The sequence below is a fragment of the Fomitopsis serialis genome (assembly GCF_022376445.1).
Source record: "Fomitopsis serialis strain Sig1Antser10 chromosome Unknown B0H18scaffold_23, whole genome shotgun sequence".
Lineage (NCBI taxonomy): Eukaryota > Fungi > Basidiomycota > Agaricomycetes > Polyporales > Fomitopsidaceae > Fomitopsis > Fomitopsis serialis.
This window is the reverse complement of record NW_025954983.1, coordinates 32,902-52,381: the sequence shown is the minus strand read 5'-3', so window position 1 is coordinate 52,381 and position 19,480 is coordinate 32,902. Positions and strand designations below refer to the sequence as shown.

General features: G+C 55.1%; 3 protein-coding genes across 3 annotated transcripts; 1 reads left to right on the top strand and 2 right to left on the bottom strand.

The window, feature by feature from the left end:
* Window positions 1-1,769: 1,769 nt before the first annotated feature.
* Window positions 1,770-4,273, top strand: B0H18DRAFT_999691 (uncharacterized protein). Its single transcript, XM_048045582.1, has one exon. The coding sequence runs from the start codon at window positions 2,022-2,024 to the stop codon at window positions 3,990-3,992; it is 1,971 nt and encodes a 656-aa protein (XP_047894836.1). The 5' UTR covers window positions 1,770-2,021; the 3' UTR covers window positions 3,993-4,273.
* Window positions 4,274-6,180: 1,907 nt separating this feature from the next.
* On the bottom strand, window positions 6,181-10,829 carry B0H18DRAFT_1117802 (uncharacterized protein; the record flags this gene model as incomplete). Its single annotated transcript, XM_048033655.1, has 16 exons — window positions 6,181-6,355; window positions 6,409-6,534; window positions 6,591-6,664; window positions 6,721-7,182; window positions 7,234-7,608; window positions 7,658-7,721; window positions 7,775-7,826; window positions 7,899-8,001; window positions 8,188-8,363; window positions 8,430-8,558; window positions 8,612-8,969; window positions 9,317-9,583; window positions 9,642-9,815; window positions 10,274-10,412; window positions 10,468-10,671; window positions 10,726-10,829. 16 exons carry the CDS (start codon window positions 10,827-10,829, stop codon window positions 6,181-6,183), a joined length of 2,982 nt encoding a protein of 993 aa, XP_047894835.1.
* A 1,583-nt stretch (window positions 10,830-12,412) lies between these two features.
* Window positions 12,413-15,665, bottom strand: B0H18DRAFT_953858 (uncharacterized protein; the record flags this gene model as incomplete). The annotated part of the gene is made up of 10 exons (XM_048042222.1): window positions 12,413-12,976; window positions 13,029-13,205; window positions 13,265-13,540; window positions 13,593-13,756; window positions 13,911-13,972; window positions 14,075-14,388; window positions 14,453-14,704; window positions 14,747-15,038; window positions 15,094-15,212; window positions 15,261-15,665. The coding sequence occupies 10 exons, from the start codon at window positions 15,663-15,665 to the stop codon at window positions 12,413-12,415; spliced, it is 2,625 nt and encodes an 874-aa protein (XP_047894834.1).
* Between the last annotated feature and the right edge of the window lie 3,815 nt (window positions 15,666-19,480).

Here is a 19,480-nt window from a genome sequence, read left to right as displayed (position 1 = left end):
TCGTGCCCGATGTCCCGCAAGATGGCACGCATGTGCTCCGGGACGACCTTGCGGTCGTACCATCCATTTCGAAAGGCGACACGGCGGACGCGCAGTACCGCACGTCCGACGTGCCCCACCACTCCACGACCGGATGTCGAGTAGTGGGTACGTCCCAGATGGACGTACCGACCTCGATATCTCCTTCTTTGCCCGTACCCACAGCAGCAAGCGTGGCGACGACCGTGAAGTTCGTTGTGCGCGTTGCGGGCCAGGAAGACGGCATGTCCGCGCTGCAGGACGACCCAATGGTCGTACCGTCCACACTGCAAGGCGGCGCATCTGCGTTAGGGGACGACCTCACGGTCGTACTCTCCAATTCGCAAGGTGGCACGATGGACACGCAGCGATGCATGTCCAACGTGCCCCATTCAACCTCGACTGCCGGCTGTGCAGCGCGTACATCTAGATCCTTGCTCGATGTACACGGTGATAACGATCACCATTCCCCGTACATCACTGACCTCCTGTCGGACAGTAGCCTCGCGCTCACATCAGTGTCTCAAGGCAGACTGCACTTCCGTGAGGAAGTGCAGGTCCCCGGCGGATTCAGTGCAGCTGAACCCCCTGTGGTTCAGTTGGCCAAGCCGTGGAACGACCCCGACGACCTATGTCGCTACCATCTCGACCCCGCAAGATCTCTGGAGAGCCGACCGCTGCGGATGGCCTATCGCAGAGAGGCCCGTACCGTCCCTTGGCGAGAGCAAGCAGTCCGCACCCGCGCAGATGAACCTCCTACGGTTCAACTGGCAGGCCCTCCGGACGGATTTGATCTCACGTCCGACGGTCACCACTCGTACGCGGACGACTTCCAGGAGGATTCGCACATCCTACCGGAAGTGCAAGCCTCCGTTTTGGCCTCCAAGACAGCTGAACCTTCAGTGGTTCAGCTGGCGAGCCTCGACCTCTCGTACGGCCGGCACATTGTGCATCCAGTCGTGAGGCAAAACAGCCCGTACATCCTCATGGAAGTACGGGCCTCTGGCGCAGTCAGTAAACCGCGCCCGGTTCAGCTAGCAGCACCTCGGAGTGACCTCGACTCCGGTGCTTCCATCAACCACCCTCGCGATCCCTATGACCCGGCGACCCTGCAACTCGACCCTCGCGTCGTCCCAACGGACGCGCGAGCTCAAGGTCGCAACTCATCTGCGGCACTACCGGTAGTACAGCCGCCAGCGCTTACGGATCCCGATCGACCAGAACGGTTGCTCGACCGTCAACCCGGCGAGAACTTTACAGTTCTCGCCGATGGTTCGCTCCTAGGGACCCCTCGCCAACATCATGTCGACATCTCCGCGCCTCCCAACACCGTTGGAGACTACGACGAGTACGACGAGCCCCAGGACGATCGTGCACTCGGAAGCTCGCACGAAGGGTGGAAGGATGGGCAGGACAGGGACGGAGAAGACGTGGACGAGGGAGTGGAAGCAGGAGATTCCGATGGGGACGGTCAGGCAGAAGGAGGAGAGGGGGAAGGGTGCAGTGTACGCGAAGAAGACGAGCAGACGTGCTCGAAAGATGAAGGTACGCCCCTGTTGGACGTACCTCCCTCGCCTCTACCACCATCTCCTATACCGCCACCACCACCCGTAACGACCACGACAACCAATGCGGTTGTCGTGGCAGTCACCACGTGCGTCGGCGGTACAGACGACCCACGGGGCGACCTACAGGTCGCGACTGGCACGGTCACGCAACGCGGTACGATCGACGAGCGAGCGAGCTCATCCAAGGAGCTCGGCGGCGACCAGGACAGCGAGTACCTTGCGGTAATCGCCCCACCATCACCACCTACGGTACCACTACCCGCGTCGATCGCGACCATCCGGAAGGTCGTCGCAATCGACAGTGGCCCGTCCACATCACAGAGCGACAGTGTAGTCGCATCAGCAGCCACGCACGGCGGCGCGTCCGGAGCGCATACACGCACTACCGACTCGCCCCACCTCGCCACGACGGGTGCGGCACCGCCATCGAGCTTTATGCTCAGTGTAGGTGCTGCCGAACATCCTTCTAAGGAGGAGTGCGAGTACCCCAGGGTACTCGCACACCCACTGGATCCGCACGCAGAGGGTACGGCATACAGACATGATCGTCCGACTGCCAAGGGCGAGTACCGTGAGGTACTCGCCAACTCATCTTCTTGGTTCGCAGTGCCACCGCCGTGTCGCACTGGGATGAACCATTCCACCGTCGTAAACGAATGTCAGGATGGAATAGTGGCCGGGCCCCATTCGGTAGATTGCGAGCAGTCGACCAAGACGCCTACCACGGTAGACGTGCGATGGGCTGCACCCGAGAATCAATGGCAACCGTCGGGACGCTACGTGCTACCGGCACGTCGCGTTCAGCAAGACCGACGCGAGTTGGTTGTGTCTTTCGACGGCGAGCACCAGCCCAAGTACCATGGAGTATTTGGCACGCCCAGCGAACGAGACCGGGAGCTACCGCCGCCAAGCACATCCACGATGGATGTGTCGCTGCTTCCTCTGGACCTGGCCCAGTCGAACGATTCGACGCGGATTGATGATCCTACGTCAGGAGCAAGAACACCTGGCGAGAACGAATCTTCGTTCTCGCGGGTGCGCAGCACGGCAGGCACTTCGAGTGAAGTGTCCGCGTCGACTTGCACGACGAGGAGGTCGTCACGCGCCCAAACGAGGTCGCGTTCCCGGGAGCTAGTTGGAAGTTTTCCGATGCAGCTGGATGAACTGGACGCCCCATCGGCACGAAGGCAAGAACCGTCGGACACAGGTGAACAGCAATGTTCACCTACTATTGGAGGTACCGAGACCGAACCAGTGCGGGTGCATGAGGGGGCTACCGTCCTCATGAGAGGGGGCACTCTCCAAAAAGGGGAAGGGAGCGGGGCCTCGAGCGGCCACCGCTTGCGTCACACCACCACCAGTACATCTCGTGAAGATGTACTGGTCTCGAATCCTGCAGCTACATGGACGCCAAGCCGTGAGCTTGACGTACAGGTTATCCATGGGGACTCGACGCGAAGGTCAGCTACTCGCACATTGAGCCAGGGACTCAATGTGCAGTACACCTCACGAGTGGCCAGTACATCACATAGTGGTGTAATGGGATCGGACGCAGTCACAGGCTGTACATCCAGCGTTGAGCTCGACGTACGAGCTTCACGTCGAACATCGAGACAGGAACCACCTGTACCACGCGTGTCGAGCGATCGACTCGACATACAGAATACAGGTGACCGTCGCGGCCACGACCTTACTCGGGAAGATGGTACTTCGCGCCGTGAAGTACCAGTCTTGAACCAAGCATGCACACCGGATCATCCAGTAACCGTCGATGTGAGTCAATGGCCCACGGACGAGGTGTTGCGCGAGTTGTGTTTCAGCCTCCTCGCGGACCAGCTCGACCACGATTTCGACGAGGCCGAATCCGCGGCGAGTGATGGCGAGTGGGCCATTTGGGCTCACTGCAAGAGATCTGCACTCAGCTGCGGACAGGCCATCGAGGAGATGTCCCCGCGACCGGGGACATATTCTCGTGCTGCTCGACGAGCATGGGACCACTTCCAGAGGGAATTGGAAGTGGTTCCTCTCGAGTTCGATCCTCTGCTGGTTGCACCATTACCTATGGAGATGGTGCGATATTGGGCCTACAACAAGCTGGGATGGCTTGTTGTACCACCTCGCAGTCAACCTCAGGATGACTCCGACTGGTACAACTCCTCTGATGAGGAGCCTCGTACCACAACTCGTGAGGATTACTCTGACCATGTTGAGTCAGAGTCTCTCTCCGAGTCCGAGCATCATAGCTCGTGGGATTCTTCGAATCCAGGTTCTGAGGGGGCAAATTCAGTAGTAGTCTCTGACTACTACGAGCAGTCCGAGATGGAGGATACCTACAGTTTTTCTGCACTATCTGCTGAAGACGAGGGTAACTCCGAAGATGCAGACTATTACTCGGAGTCCGAGTAGTAGTCTACATGCTGGTTGCACAACTCTGTCGAGTTGTGTATGACAATGGTGAACGGTCGTGTCGGCTCACTGATGTGAAGTAGTTTGTCGCTGTCTACAGTTCAACATCATCGTTGTCTTGCCAATTGCTACCACCGTTGGGTGGTTGCATGTACTATTCCTTTCTTTCCTTTTTCTCTCTGTTTCTCTGGTTATCGCTGGGACCCGTGGTCGTGTCCAGTGGGGGAGAGTGTAACGGATATTCCCGTTACGGTATATCTTACATTACATATTTGTCCTTGTTTGCTCCAGGACTCGTATGGCGCGCCGGCGCACCTACGAGTCCTGAGCCTTTACCTCGTCACCGCTTTGTATGCACTCTGTAGACAGATCTCCTTGAATAGAGACTGGGTGCAGCGCATACGAGGCACGACGAGTGAGGCGCCTTACAGATCGCCTGGTCCGAGACCTTGGTGCTGCTCGAACAAGTTAACCAGGCCGAGCGTCGTCCTCTCGCGAACCCGCAGTATCAGCGCGAGTCGTTGATCCTGTCCGATTTTCGCCAACTGCCCGACAACCTCGAGTCCATGGGTCGAGCGATTCACAACATCGCAGTCGACCAGCGCCGCACGCACGGCACCCTCGTCGGGTTGCTCGAAAGCCTGCTCGAGCGCGTCAACACTGACCGTGGCTCCGACACCGGTCCGTCTGTTCGTAGGGGTAGGGGTGGTGGTGGTCGAGGACATAGATACGAGAGTTGCCGGGGTCGTCACTAGCTAGGTTGACGTAGCCATGTACTTGCTCCGGAGTCCTACCAATGTAGCGACGCTTCTACACCGCTTGTCTCTGCCACTAAGGGTTCCGAACATGGACGCTTGAGCTTCGAACATCGGGCGGTTCCCTCGAACGGACGGACAGTGCGTCAACCGTTCTGACTTAGTGTACCGTTGTATCGACCGTAAATGGCGTTTTCGGTGGGTAGGTGAGCTAAGGGCTCATCATCTCCCCCTTACTGAGATCCAGACCGTCCTCGGTCGGCTCGAACACGCCGGCGCTTGATTTGCGTCCGCGATCATCGAGATGCTTCCGCGCCAGGCCGTCCGAAGGTCTTGTCCAATGGCGAGCACTCGAGAAGCGATTAGCGAACGGCAGGACGTGCCTCGATCACGTTGATCCGAAGAATTAATCCCATTGGACGGGAGGTGAGCGCTTCTTTCCCGTTTTGGACTGGTTCTGATGGGGATGACTTCGCCACCGTAGTCGCTAGCCGGACCTTTGAGCGGAACGTCGTCGATGTAGGGTACAGTGTGTTCGGGAGTTTCGGGCTGAAGTATATAGGTTACGTCGTCGTGGAAGATGGGTACTGCATTTGTCCAACCCATAGGAAGCGTAGTAAGTCGCATGGCTCCGTACGGTGTCTGGAACGTAGTGAGATCTCTCGAACTTTCGGCGATATAACGTTCGTCGTAGCCGACATAGAGGTCTAGCATCCCTCCGCACGTTCGGCCTCCGAACTGTTCGGCGAGATGTTCCATCAGGAAAAACCCCTTGAGTAAAAAAGAGCTTTGCAAGTGCTTAGAAGCGCTTGCAGAGCTCCAAAGCAGCTCTAAGTACTTCAAGCAATTGGAAGGACTTGCAAGACAAGTCCGCTAATTAGAAGTAAGCAAAACCATTTTGCATGCTTATAACCAATGTTTAACTGTTGCTGTTAACTTTCCAGTGTGCTCATGCGCACTTACAAGACGCACATTCCTGATGTCCTTGCTCCCTTAGGTCATGCTTAGCTGTACTTCCAGTTCCTTGCCAGTGCTCTCCACTACCATTCTGGCCTGGTTTACTGCTAGCATGCACTCAGAAGTTCATGGATTACGTGTGGTCATCAGATTCATTACATTGCTCAGGGGGGTATGGAGCCGTATGGGAAAATACATGAGTAACATGAGCACTATACAACCAGCAATGAAGAGTACAGATGGGATATGCGCTGGGAAGTGACGTTACAACATGAATGACAATCACAATGAGGCCGCGGGAAGACAACATTTGGACGAGGGAACCAGAGGAAAGAGAATATCATACAGCTCGAACGTACACTGCTTGATGCTCTTCTCATGGGGTTTGACATATGAGCATATTGACTTGTCATGACACGACCCACTCACTCACCTGTCATCGCCTAGATGCCACACTGCTCCGCGCTGTTCGAACCTCACGACGAGCTGTCGGGGTCCCCGGCGGTCGAGCCACCCTTTCCGGAGGGCCCCGCTCCAGTGCTGGTCGCAGCTTTCTTCCCCCACCTGGAAAGGAAGCCTTCCAGCTCTCCATCTTCCTTCTCAGTCTCCTCGGCCTCATCCTCCCATTCGCCGCCCAAGCCAGAGACAGTCCTTGAGCGCAAGGCAACATTAGTACTAGGTCAGAGTAGCATAAGGAACATTACCGGATGTGACTCGTCAGAGTCTCGTTCATGGACTTGAGGAATGCGGCAACCGCGCCGCTCTTCTCGCGGTACTTCGGGCCCGCCAGCTTCCTGAGCCTGTCGATACGAGCTTTGATGCGGTCATGCCTACAATGCTCATCTTAGCTTGTTCAAGTTCAGGACCGGTCAAAGATAAAACTTACTCGGGGGCGTAAGACTTCTCGTCGAAGTTGATCGTCATGTTGCCTCTCAAAGCCTCGTCAAAACAAACGAGCAGCTGGGAATTGCATCAATGAACATGGATGAACATGGAAGAATGGATGTTGCACTCACCGCGCTGCACACCAGGGCAATCATGTTGCTGGAGAGAGGTTTGTTGAGGTCGAAGCGGCTCTGGTTGCCCTCGCGCAGTGCCTCCGGGTGCTGCCCAAGCCACCACTGACGCGCCATGACCTCCGCCACTGCATCGTTGTGGAATGGCATGTCGAAGTCGACCTCGTTGTGCTGTTCCAGTAGATTAGTACGAAGAAATGCACGCCGGTCACAATCACGCGCCGATGTATCGTCGTCGGGATCCGACAGCTTCATGCCACCATGGTGGAACGCATCCTTCTCTTTCAGCCACTTGATGCGGGCCTCAATCGCCTTGACGAGCTTCTCCGCACGGGCTGTAGGATTTAACCTCTCGCCGTTCCGCCCAACCTCCGTCACCTTGATGGACAGGAAGTCCCTGTCAGCGACTCGCTTCGCCTTCTGTTTGACCTCCTGGCGGAACTGTGACGCGATCTTGTACACCTAAGGGCCATCATCGTTGGTGTCAGCTAGAGTTGAAACTTCAGTGCTTACCTGCTTCGCCATGTATTTCATCACCTCCCGCCGTTTCGACAAGATCTTGTATACGGCCTGGAACTCCTCGCCCTGGAATGCCTTGTGCTGTTCGCCTACCCTCTTGATGATGATGGCAGCGGAGTCGGTCTTCTCCACGAAACCGTGCTTCCTAGAGCGGGGCCAAGCATTCTCCAAGGCGAGGTAGACGCGGAACTCCTGTTGCACCACTTGCACGAAGCCCTTGAGGAGCTCAGTCCCAATGATGACCTTGGCCTCGGCAGTAGCGTAGTTAATTTTGGCAACAGGGTTGCTGGCTGGCTTCGCCTTGGCCTTGGCCGACTCTGCGGCTTTCTTCTTTCTCGGCGGGGTCTTCTCCTCATGCTTCACAATGATCTGGCGATGACAGTTTAGCTTCCTGATAGTTACAATTAACAGGGCTTACCTCGTCGTCATCGACCTCATTCTCCTCAACGTTGATGTCGTCTTCCTCCTCATCCCCTCCGCATCTGCATCTGAGGAGTGGAACGCGTCGCCATCATCCTCATCAGAGTTGTCGGACAGGTTCCTGGGCGAAAGGGCTCTAGCCTTGCCCTTCGCGGACGTGGATGGTGCTGTCCCAGCCCAGTCACATTGTAGATAATTGGTCAGCTCCGCATTTTTTGTGGTAATGGCACTGGACATACCCTTGCCCTGCATCTCCACGTCCTCCGGTTCCTCTTCCTCCATTTCCTCTGCTGCCTTCGTCCCCCGATGGCCGGCTGGTCCGCCTCTCGCTTCTGATCCATGCTGTATAATAGTCACATCACCAGTTAAAGCACGTTCGACACTCACTGAGTCTCGCTGTCAACTGGCTCTCCTCCTTCGACGCTCCTGAGGTGAGACGAGCCCGTGACGGCGACGCGTTCGGGCGGATGGGTACTTTCAGAGTTAATTTGTTCATCATATGGGTGAACGCAACCGAGATGAACGCACCATGCTCCTGTGTCCGCCATTACTGTCAACTTCCTCCTCATCTGACGTGTTCCTTCTCGCCAGCTTGCGTTTCTTCTCCACCTTCGCCTTCTTCTTGCCCCGCTGTTCCACGCCCTCCTCTTCGCTGTCTTCGTCCTCACTCGCTGGGGGAGCCTTCCTCTTCGACCAGCTTTTGTCTTGTTCGGCTCCCCTGCTTAACAGAGGGTGATAATGAGCAGTGAATAGCAACAGCTAAGACATACCACGTTTATCGTTGGCCTTAGTAGGCGGCACAACTTCCACACCTTCGCCAAAATCTTCCTCCAACTCGTCAACCTCTCCATCTCCATCCTCATCTTCCTTCTGCATTAACGCGCTCTTTGCCTGTATGCCTGCAATGCGAACATATCAATTTATATGGAGACCGGCCAGATCCTAGACTTACCTTCTCGTCGGTCCTTCTCCGACACTGTGCCCTGTTTCCTCATGTCCGTCACGTATCTACGAGCCTTGGCCAGAACTTCTTTGTCGCTGGCATTCGGCATTGCCTTCCTCACGAACTCTTTCGCCTCTTTCAGTGCAGCATTGTAGTTAAAGGGGGCGGCGGCCGAATCATCGTGCTTGCTGGACGACGCATCAGGTTTGCTGGACGTCGCTTTACCCGCGGAGGCGCCTTTTGACGTCGGCTGGGCCCCGGTCTTCTTTGCCCGAGCCCCATTGGGCTTCGCAGTCGAGTTAGATCGTGTCTGGCGTGTAGACATGGCCCCGAGATGGGCGAGCAGGCGCGAGACCACGGAAGTGTACTCGAAAAACAAAACCGTGAGATGAAGCTAACGGTGATGTCTTCCGCCGGAGTGGCGGAGAGAGGCGGAACGGAGTTGGGTGCGCTCCCGGACCTTCGAATTGTTACCAGAGGCTAAACAGATCCGGAGCGATAAGACTAAACACCTTCCAAGTAACCGGTTTCAGTGCCAGGGGTGCGAGCAAGCGGTATTCAGAGACACGTAACATACGATACGACATACTAGTGAAAATGCATATTTTCGTCCCAGCCATTCCGCCCTCCGTTTGTCCATCTCTCAATCTCTCTGTCCGTGTGCAGAACAATAGAAGCCCTCTGTCCGGTAAAATGTAGGTTATAATGAGTTACTCGCGAGGATGGGAACGCCACAAAGTCCCCGTTGCGGAGCGGCAGGACGAGACCCGGCTCGTACAAACACAGCTCTCCTCCTTCGTAGTCTCCGACAGCCAGGACAACGCACAGTGACTTATCCTGACTGTCCCTGTGCGCGAGAGTGGCCACGTTTAGGTTGATTACGAGGGAAAGGAAGGGGTGCACAACCGAGCACGCATTGCCCGGCAGTATCTCAGCATCCAGTCGAAGATCGGCGTAGGTGGCGGGCAATATTGTCTGAATCTGACATGTAGATTGCTGAGGATTATGTACATAACGGTCGTGGACTGGAATCACTCACCTTCTTGGCCATGTATTCAAACACATCAGCAAATACTGACCGCAAAGCCGCGTAGATGTCTTGATATTTGCTCATATCGCTGGAAATATAGGGGAGCAGCTGTCCGTAGTTCATCCTGGTGCTGTCCGACTTGCCAACCACGTAAGGATGCACGTCCGGCGGGACGTCGTGTCCCTGTTCATATTTTTATTAGCACTCACAAGATCATGGTAGAGCGTGTCACTTACTCTCATGCCATGCCTATTGTACCAAGAAAATGAACCGCCGGGAAGCAAAATTCATCTCCCATTGATTCAGACGACATCGGCTGAAGATGAACTCCTCCATGGCAAAACATGCCATAAGATTAGCGGTGAGCGTCATTCGAAGGTGTTCTGGCATGTCCGTAAACAGGCACGCAATGAGACTTGCATCACAATCTTGGATCTGCATGGTTTGACTGGGAACTTGATAGTTAGCGCCACGCGTTTATCATGAATACAACATAAGAAACAGACCTGATGATTTCCGGCGCAATCCTGATGTACTGAGTAGGATCGACGCGTCTGCCATTGTGATACATTTCCGCGAGCTTACCACGTTTTAAATGTTCCATTAGTCGCGTGCTGTGGTATACAGGTATAGGACATTACCAGACGCTCCAGCTCCTTGACAGTCTTGGGCTCATGGGCTTTCTTGGCTTCGGAACGCTGCAACTCCGTCCAAGCAAACACATCTGCCGGGTCCTTGGGCACAGGGCTGGCGTGATGATCTTCATGTTGTTGACGATAGCTTGTGGTTATGATCAGACCCTCAGGGGTGCAGATAGAGTGTCCGCCATGGCAACTTCCCCCCCATATCGTCGTCACGTTCGCATCCTTCATCCTCCTCAATGGAGGTACAGGGAGATGGAGGGTACTCCCAATGTACGTCGTTAGTCGGACAGAGTACGCGTTGACTAACCCATGTAAGCTCGAATTGTTGCTGCTGATCGGCCGCAACAAGACACGGCGCCCAGGCATTCACGTCCCTGTCCACGGTGTCGAAGGTACTAAATAGTAGCATTATGTACGGACATGCATCGTCAACCAAGAGACTAACTTACTTCTTTTTCAGCGCTCCCAAAACACGATCGGACTGTTCTATGTCAGAACAGAGGATCGTGTCAGTGCCGAGATTAAGCTCTTTGAGAAGGCTCGTAGAGAACATGGTGTCCAAACGAAGCGACACACGCTGGCGGATGCGAGCCAGGCCAGGAATCAGTCTCTTCACTATTATTTGACCACACGTTGTAGCTATCCCCTCACGGCGTTGCAATCAGTTGGTGCATCATCTGTACGATGGAATTATCTTACAGAGATCAGGCGCGCGCAAGACGTTGGCCAACTGCCATGCAAAATTGTCCAAGGATTTCGTAAGATCAGTGCGCAGGTCTGCCCACGCAATGACCATCAACAGATATATAGTTCCTTCGGGGAGAACCCAGATTAATGGCGTGTCATCCAAAGGAATTACACGCATACCTCCAGCGGCAACAGCCGCAAACTTGCTGCCCATGGTAACCCAATATCGGAATGTGCGTTCGCCCGGGGCATCTTGGAGGCCACTTGCATGTTTTTCATACACCTGGGTAACGCTCTTCAGATTGTCTCGTCGCTGTAGGCTATTACGGAGCAATTCTTGTGTCAGCGCTCATCATTCTTCAGAGGTTGACTGTCACCTACGCAGTGCACTTGCATACGAGCTGGATATGATGAATCATCAACAGAAAGCTCACTGTAATGTCCCGGTGAGCAGATATACGACATCTCTGTAATATTGAGGACAGTGAGTCGTTCGCGAAGCCTGATTGGAGATAGTTATTGTCGATGAATGAGGTCAGTATCCCGACAATTTGTGACTCTGCCTCCTGCACGGCAGTTCCCAGTGTGGCCACGAATGTATGAATTTCGGGTGTGATGACGGTTGCTGGTGCGTGGAGATTTATCCACCGCCTACTTGCGGCGACCTGCCCTCCAGTGCGACACTTCCAGTACGCGACATCTGCTCTCCTGCCACTGCTGGAGCTGGTTTTCTTCCTGGATGACCGACGTGCGGTGGTACGGCCCTCGCCCTCTGATGACGCTATGGATGAGACGCGGTCAGATCCCGTTAACAGCTGGATGCATGGAATGCCCACTCGCCTTCTTCATCCGATCCCTTTGCACGTGGCACTGCAACTTCGCTCGGTCCGTCTTCGTGTAGATTAGATTCACCGGATGCATGACTCACGGAGTCTGAAGGGGTCACTTCAATTAACGAATTCAACAAGATGACGATGACACTTACCATCTTCATCCATACTAGGAATTGCCTGAGACGAGGTTGTGCTCGGCGCGGATACCCGCTCAGTATCAGCGTGAGTATCTGGACCTGGGCTAAGTCAGGAGAGGTTTGACGACCAGTAGAGACGTCATGACCTTCCATTACGAACTCCACCTGTCGGTGATCTGATGGGCCCATGGCACTACAGAGGCGTTCCCAGATAGACTCAAGAGGTGGAGAGCGGTCAGGAGCATTGTTCAAGAGAGCCAGAAGTGCACTTCCCTCGGTTTCCGAGAGGCTGAGAAGTACCGCCGACATGGTGATGGCCAACGTCCGACCCGATGACTAAGCGCCCACGGATGCGCCGCCCAAGGGCCCACTTTGAATCCGTGTTAGTTAGATATGGGGTGATTTCGTTGACCTCAAGCTACAGTGCATATTAAGGCTACATCTATTCATGAAACATGCGTACGCTGCGGTGTCCCAGTTCAACTTCCAGAGCCTTTCGAGCCTCCCCCACTTGAGCCGCCGCCCTTGGCCGGCTGTACCTTCGCCGCACGAGTTTGCGCCGCTTCCCTCTTTGCCCGTTTCTTACCATCCAACTTCTTACGCAAAGCCGCTTCGCTCGCGATTTTTGCATCGACCGCCTTGCGAAGGCGAACTTGACAAACGCACGTTACGTAGTCCAGAACCCTAGAGGGCAACTTGCCGGCGAGGTTGTTGAGCAGGGAGGTGGTGAGGGTGCCTCCGATGATGTTGAATGTGTCAGCGACGTCCGGGTCAGAGGGGTCGAGGGACGGTAGGGTAGTGTAGAAACCGGGGATGTCCTGCTCCGCAACACTGAGCAAAACACTATTGCTCAGCGTCGACGTGACCCCGGGGAAGTGGTGTAGAATGCCCGGCACATCGTTGTCAATGGCGTTGGTTTCACGGGCAACGATGGCTTTCAGCAGCTTGTTTGTCAAGATGGCCATCATGAGGAGTCGCTTCCTGAACTCCTCCACGGCGTCCTCGGTGGAGTGCGGCGTGCTCCCCATTTTCAGGCAGAACTCCTGAGATCTTGGTGAGTATTTGAGTATTGAAGTCAAGTGCCGCTTCACATACCATGCTCTTAAATTCCTCGAGGACCTTGTGCAAGCTCCAGTGCTCCTCGACGGCCCTGTCGAACAGGCCATATTCTGACGGCAATACGGCCACGGCATATAGCTGGGTCGCGCCATGAAGAACAATGCCGCGTAGGGCGACAGGGGGAACGATGTGACCGTGCCACCGTTCGCGAAACTGATCCAAGATATTACGCCCCTCTATGGGTGCGCGTTCACCGCCTAGAGTGGCGTAACCTTGCTTGGGGGTGTCCCAAGGAGCTCCCAAGGTCCCCATAGCTTTGAGATGGACTTCCTGGCAGCTTGTGCGTTGTTCGCATCGTCCGGATCAGCTTTCGGGCCCGCCTGATTAGCCTCGTTTTTGGCCTTCAAAGCCAGCTCTTCTTGTGTCGCATTGATCCAATGCTGTGGAACGGTGTCGGGAACGGTGTTTGGGGCCCCGCGAGTCTCGTGCACAAACACCAGGAGCACCCCACAAGCTGGTATGAGATTTCGTGCCACCATGTCCCGACACTGCGGTTTGTACAATGAATTCTATTTGAGATGTGACCAGTGTAAAACTCACCTTCCGCATGAGCTGTTGAGGCGTTTGAGACACGCCAGTTTCCTGAATAACCACGGCGTGAATGGTGAAACCGAAATGAATGATGTATGCGGTGTCCGGGACGATGGCGGGCGACTCGCCCAGAGAGATTGCGGTGCATGTGATGGGTATGTCAGCCATGTCACCTATTGGGACGAGGATGTTCCCCAAGAACCAACGGAATAGCGCATCTATGGCTTCATGTAGATGGCCAGGTGCAGCATGGGAGGCCATAGCGCGAGCACTCTCCTAGGTCGTAGGGCGTATCGTTGAGATATTGCATTGAGGGCGGTCACGTACTGGGCTTATCACCTTCTCTTCTCACAGGGACATGTGCGCCGGTATAACGCCGCATGCAGGCGCTGAGAAAGCGGTGGAACGCGCATAACATCATCATTCATCGTGGATAACATACGGATAATACATGACATTCTTCTACAACCGGCTCAGATGATCAGATAAACATCGCGTTGCGAGAGAGGCCCTTCGCATAGTAAGGCTGCTGGCCGTTCCCAATGAAAGGCTTGCCCAGCCCCTGGCGCTGGCAGACGATGGCCGATAACTTCTCGTACACCACCCGGTGCAGCCACCGAACTACCTTATCACCAGCCCCCTGGCAGACGTCCTCCAGAAGCTGCGTGTCCATCTCCTCGCTCCGGGGCGGGGCCAAGAGCGAGCGCTGGGCGATGTTGGAGGCGTGCGATAGCACGATCCTATGGATGTGTTCATCCAGCAAGCGGAAGCCGTCAGCCGGGACGTCTGCGGCGTAGGTCTTGATCTGAGCAGTCGCTGGCGGTTTACATGTCAGCGCCGACATGGCATATCAGTGGGCAATAACGCACCATGAAGTTGGGATCCTCCACCCAGTCCTCGAAACCCATGGCGCCGCTCGCCGCCACCCGAAATCTGGCAAACTCTGCGGATGTGTAGACCACCACACATACTTCCATGGACTGGGATGCCGCACCCGGCGGTACGCGTCTGGCGCTGTACAGGTCATGCCTCTCCACGGTTGCCTCGGCCGGCCCAATCATGGCGACGATGAATCCTTGAAGTATAGTGAGTGACGGCAATGCCGCAGCGATCTGTGAACACTGGTTAAACGGATGGTCAAAAAATTAAATGCGCAATCATACCTTCTTCATCTGATATACGAACTCCTGGCGTGTGTCGGTCACCAGCGTGAGGAAGATCTCTGTACCCGGAACGGCCTCTATGTCCTTCACAACGGCGCTGTGGCGTAACGTAAACTGCACATCAGTGTTCTTGACGTCGGTCTTGTATGCCACTGTCGGCCTCGCCTCGTTAAAAGGGGCGGAACTTAGGCGCAACATGGATGCAACATCGAAGAGGATGTTGATTGAGAAGTCCTCGCTGAACGTCGGCGCTTGGAGCACGACTCTGCCATCACCTGGCCAGAAGTCCATACTAACACGCATCAGCGCTGTACCGCATAATCAGAGGCTGAGCTTGTCATACTCACTTGATCGTACGCAGAAACGCAACGTACTTGACAAGATCCTCGCTCACCTCCCAGTCCCAGCTCTCCTCCACCATGGTTTGCAGTAGCAAGAACTCTCTCTCCGTGATCCCAAGTATCTCCTATATCGGACGTGATTACAGTTCTCAAAGGCCATTATGTTGGCTCACCTTGACTACAAATCCCACTTGTCCACCGTCCACCCACTGCTCCCACAGTGTCGAGATGTCCCGGAGGTATCCGAAGATGAGGTGAGTGTCTTCAGGTTGTGCGACATGAGTGGTTGCGAAGCGATGCAGAGCCTTGAAGTTGTCGAAATGATTGAGGGGGCCCCGACGTCCCCCTTTGCCGCCGGACAGCTTTGCAATGGCGGTTGGAGATGACTCAAGGTTGTCGGTAAAGGTGCTTCCAGGGGAGTAGTGAGTGGCAATGCTAGCGCTGCCAGAGACATCGGTGGGGGTCTGAGGCGGGACGGACTCCGTCTCGCTGTCGGATAGCCCAACATCTGAGGCGGTATCCGGTCCAGTGTCGAGAGAGAGGACAGAAGCTAGAGAGGCGTAGCGATTGTGAGACATGCAGGGAGTAGCACTGCCCGAACGAGCTCGTGGAAGTTGAAATGTTGAACGTCGAAGTCCGTGAGATGGGACTTGGTTAGGACATCTGCATAATGTCAGCTTCCGCAAGGCCCATGTGAACTGGAAAACAAACCACAACTTCGCGGGTCAAGTTGCCGACCCGCGCTCACCACCACAGTCATATCAATGGCTTGCCGCCCCAACGCGTAGCTTAAAAGGTGAGTAAATCTGACCCAAAGTCAAACACTTACTACTCCCAGTCGTGTCGAACTGGGCCGACCGGTCACCCCGTGCGGCGTTATTGGGAAGCCCAGTTACGCGGTGGGCGCTTGCCCAATATAGCTTCTGACAGTCGGCTGCCAGAATCCATATTAGGCAAGTGATCGCACCGGTAAGCGCATATGGGTGTGCGCGTAGTGACTTCTCTCCATAGAAGGGCAATGCACCTAAGATGGAGCCCCACATAGAATGCAAGTAAGTAATAAAAGACGGAGCAGTGGAGAGGAAACTTACCTGATCCGTCATATTTCGCCGCCAGTGTAGATTAATGTCTTCTGCACTTGCACAATAAATGAAATGGCCAACGTTGAGGGCCAAGCTAGTGTCTTCACCATGCACATGGGGACAGGAGGTAAGCCTGACAACAAGTGTAGAGGATCAGGATGCACGTTTGCGCTTGACAGAAGGTAACGTGAGCGATCGACATTACGTCTCATACCCGCTCAATTGACAAAAAAGCGCCGACAGGTCGACCCAAGTTCCGACGAAGTTCTGCGAAGTCCTCACAAGCCTATCCGGGTCGTAAACTCTCCCTGGCCTATATCCTCTGCAGCAGGTATGTGATAAATATTCACGGTCATGGACGAGGCCTAAAACCCGGTCTGTGACTTGTAGCCCATAAAAGATGAGAGGCAGGGCGAAGACAACTTGCCCGGCCTTTCCTTATGGCGGTGACGTGGACGGACGCACTTGCCCGGCCTGCGACAGACCTTTCAGGACCTCCCAAGGGCTCATGGCGCACTTATCCTCCGCAAGATCCTGCAAATGGTATCAGAAAGGGAAGAATCGCGATCTTGGGGAGTACTATGCTCCAGAAATCCTAGAGAATGTCGACTCGAGCTCTGAGGACTCCGCTGACGACGAGTGCGACAATCTGGAGGACATCATATGGAACAGAGATCTATTTCGGTTCGATCTCCCTGAACCTGCGGCAGACCCACACTACCAGAATTCCGCCCAAGCCTCAGGCTCATCATCCACTTCAGCGGCTCCACCCGAACCGTTTCGCATCCCACCCCGCCCGCCTTGGATGACGACGAGGATACCAGGGTGGAAGAAGAAGATCCTCTCGCGGGAAAGGTCATACGCATGGAGAAGACAATCGTGGAGAAGTGGAAGGCCTACTTCGGAGAGGATGATGGTGAGGGGCCGGGAGGTGATGACCAAATGGATGTAGATGGGGAGGATGACCGGATGGATGTAGATGGCGAGGATGGGCAGCCGGCCAATGAACAATGGAAGCCCTTCGCATCCGAGCTTGACTGGCGTGTCGCCATGTGGATCGTCGGTGAGGGTGTTGGGCAGAAGTCCCTGAATCGGTTCCTTAGCATTCCCGGCGTAAGTGATGCCATGTCCATTCAGTTAGCCTGGCCCCATCCTAATGGCCTGCGATCATTATAGGTTGTTGAGAAGCTCGGTCTCACCTTTAAGGACGTCCGCGAGCTGTTTATGCGAGTGGACAGCATCCCTGATAGGTCGGCCTGGAAGACGGCATCCCTGACGTTCCCCGACCGTCCCGATGATACCCATCTAGTGCACTATCGCGACATTCTGGACGCTATACAAGCGCTGCTGGGCAACCCTTCCTATGCAAAGCACATCGTGTACAAACCCCGGCGGGTGTTCGCAGACAGGTCAAGAACGAAGCGAATATTCACTGAGATGTGGAGCGGCTTGTGGTGGAATTCTGTGCAGGTAAGCAGTGACGTCTCAGCTGTATGCCATGTAGTTAACCAGATCCTACTGCAGCAACTACTACCGGAAGGCCATGCCGTAGCACCCGTCATTATATCGACCGACAAAACGCAGCTGACCCAGTTCTCCGGAAACAAGTGCGCATACCCGGTCTACCTGACTCTGGGTAACATCCCCCGCGCCATCCGCCGCAAACCATCGGAACACGCCTGTATCTTACTTGGCTACCTCCCAGTGTCCAAGGTTGATGGCGAGAAGCTCACCAAACGCGAGCGCAAAGCAAGGTCTCAACGATTATTCCACGCCGCCATGCGGGTTATTCTCAAGCCCCTTGTACGTGCAGGTGTGGAGGGGATGGAGGTGACCGGCGGGGACGGCTCCGTCCGCCGTGTCCATCCCATTCTTGCCGCGTACGTCGCCGATTACCCGGAGCAGTGTCTAGTGACATGCTCCAAGTATGGAACGTGTCCGAAATGCCAATGTCCGGCTGAAAAGCTCCAAGATCAGAATGCCGCAGACCCTCGTACGCCGGATGGAACGGAGAGCATCATTGCGGAGGCTCACAGAGTAGTCGCAATGCGGCCGTGGCGGAGGCGGTCTGCATGGAGCAGGATGTCAGCGGGGCGGTGAAGAAACCGTTCTGGACGGACCTACCTTTCACCGACATCCACCTTTCCATCACTCCCGACGTACTTCACCAGCTCTACCAAGGGGTCTTCAAGCACCTCGTCTCCTGGTGTCAAGATATCTTGGGTCCCAAGGAGCTAGATAGGCGACTACGCACCCTTCCGCATGCGTATGGCATCCGCCACTTCAAACGTGGCATATCTTCTCTCTCTCAGATCAGCGGCAAGGAGCGTAAAGACATGGCACGCATCCTCCTAGGCTGCCTCATAGGCAAAGTTCCTAAAAGTCTTCTGCTTGCGATACGCTCACTTCTGGACTTCATATACCTGGCTCAATATCCCACTCATGACGACGACACACTCGGATACATGACCGATGCCCTGAAGACCTTCCACCGTCACAAGGACGTTCTGGTTACCTTGGGCATTCGCGACCATCTCAACATTCCGAAATTCCACTCGCTTCTCCACTACGTCGAATCCATCCGTTTATTTGGCACTACCGACAATTACAATACGGAAATGTTCGAACGCCTCCACATCGATTTCGCCAAGAAAGCCTGGCGGGCTTCCAATCACCGCGACGAATTTCCGCAGATGATGAGGTGGATCACACGTCGGGAGAAGATGGCCCTTTACGAGGCATTCCAGAGGGAACGTCAGGCCGAGGATGAGGTAGAGGATGAAGAAGACAGTGAAGATGTAGAGAAATCCGACAACGGCGCGTCCGGGGCGGGCACTGACGCTCTTGGCCATCAACCAGAAGAGGTGGTGGATGTCGGGTGTACCACCAAGGTTGCCAAATATCCACCGGCCCCTCAACAGCATCTGCTGCGAGTCCAAGAGCGCCACAACGCCCCCGGATTTATGGCCGCCTTGTCCCAGTTTGTCAATGACCAACAACCGGCGACACTTCGACTCGCTCGGCGCGATCTGTCTCAAGCCATGTTACCATTTGACAGAGTCATGTGTATCACAAGTTCTACTTCAAACCGTGCGAGCTCTCAGAGGGAAAAGAAGAAGTGGATATCGTGAAGGCCATCCCGGGGGCGGGTCGGAAGGGAAGAAACAACCGGTTTGACACAGTTATCGTACTGGAAAATGAAGACGCTGAATCAACTGGTATACGAGGTGAGTGGTGACTCCCAATCTCATGTCAACATCGAACTAACCAAGCCGTTGAATGACAGGTACCAGAGCCGCGAGAGTGAAAGT

Coding starts and splice junctions, on each gene's coding strand:
- B0H18DRAFT_999691 (XM_048045582.1), top strand. CDS start 2,022: ATGCTCAGTGTAGGTGCTGCCGAACATCCTTCTAAGGAGGAGTGCGAG.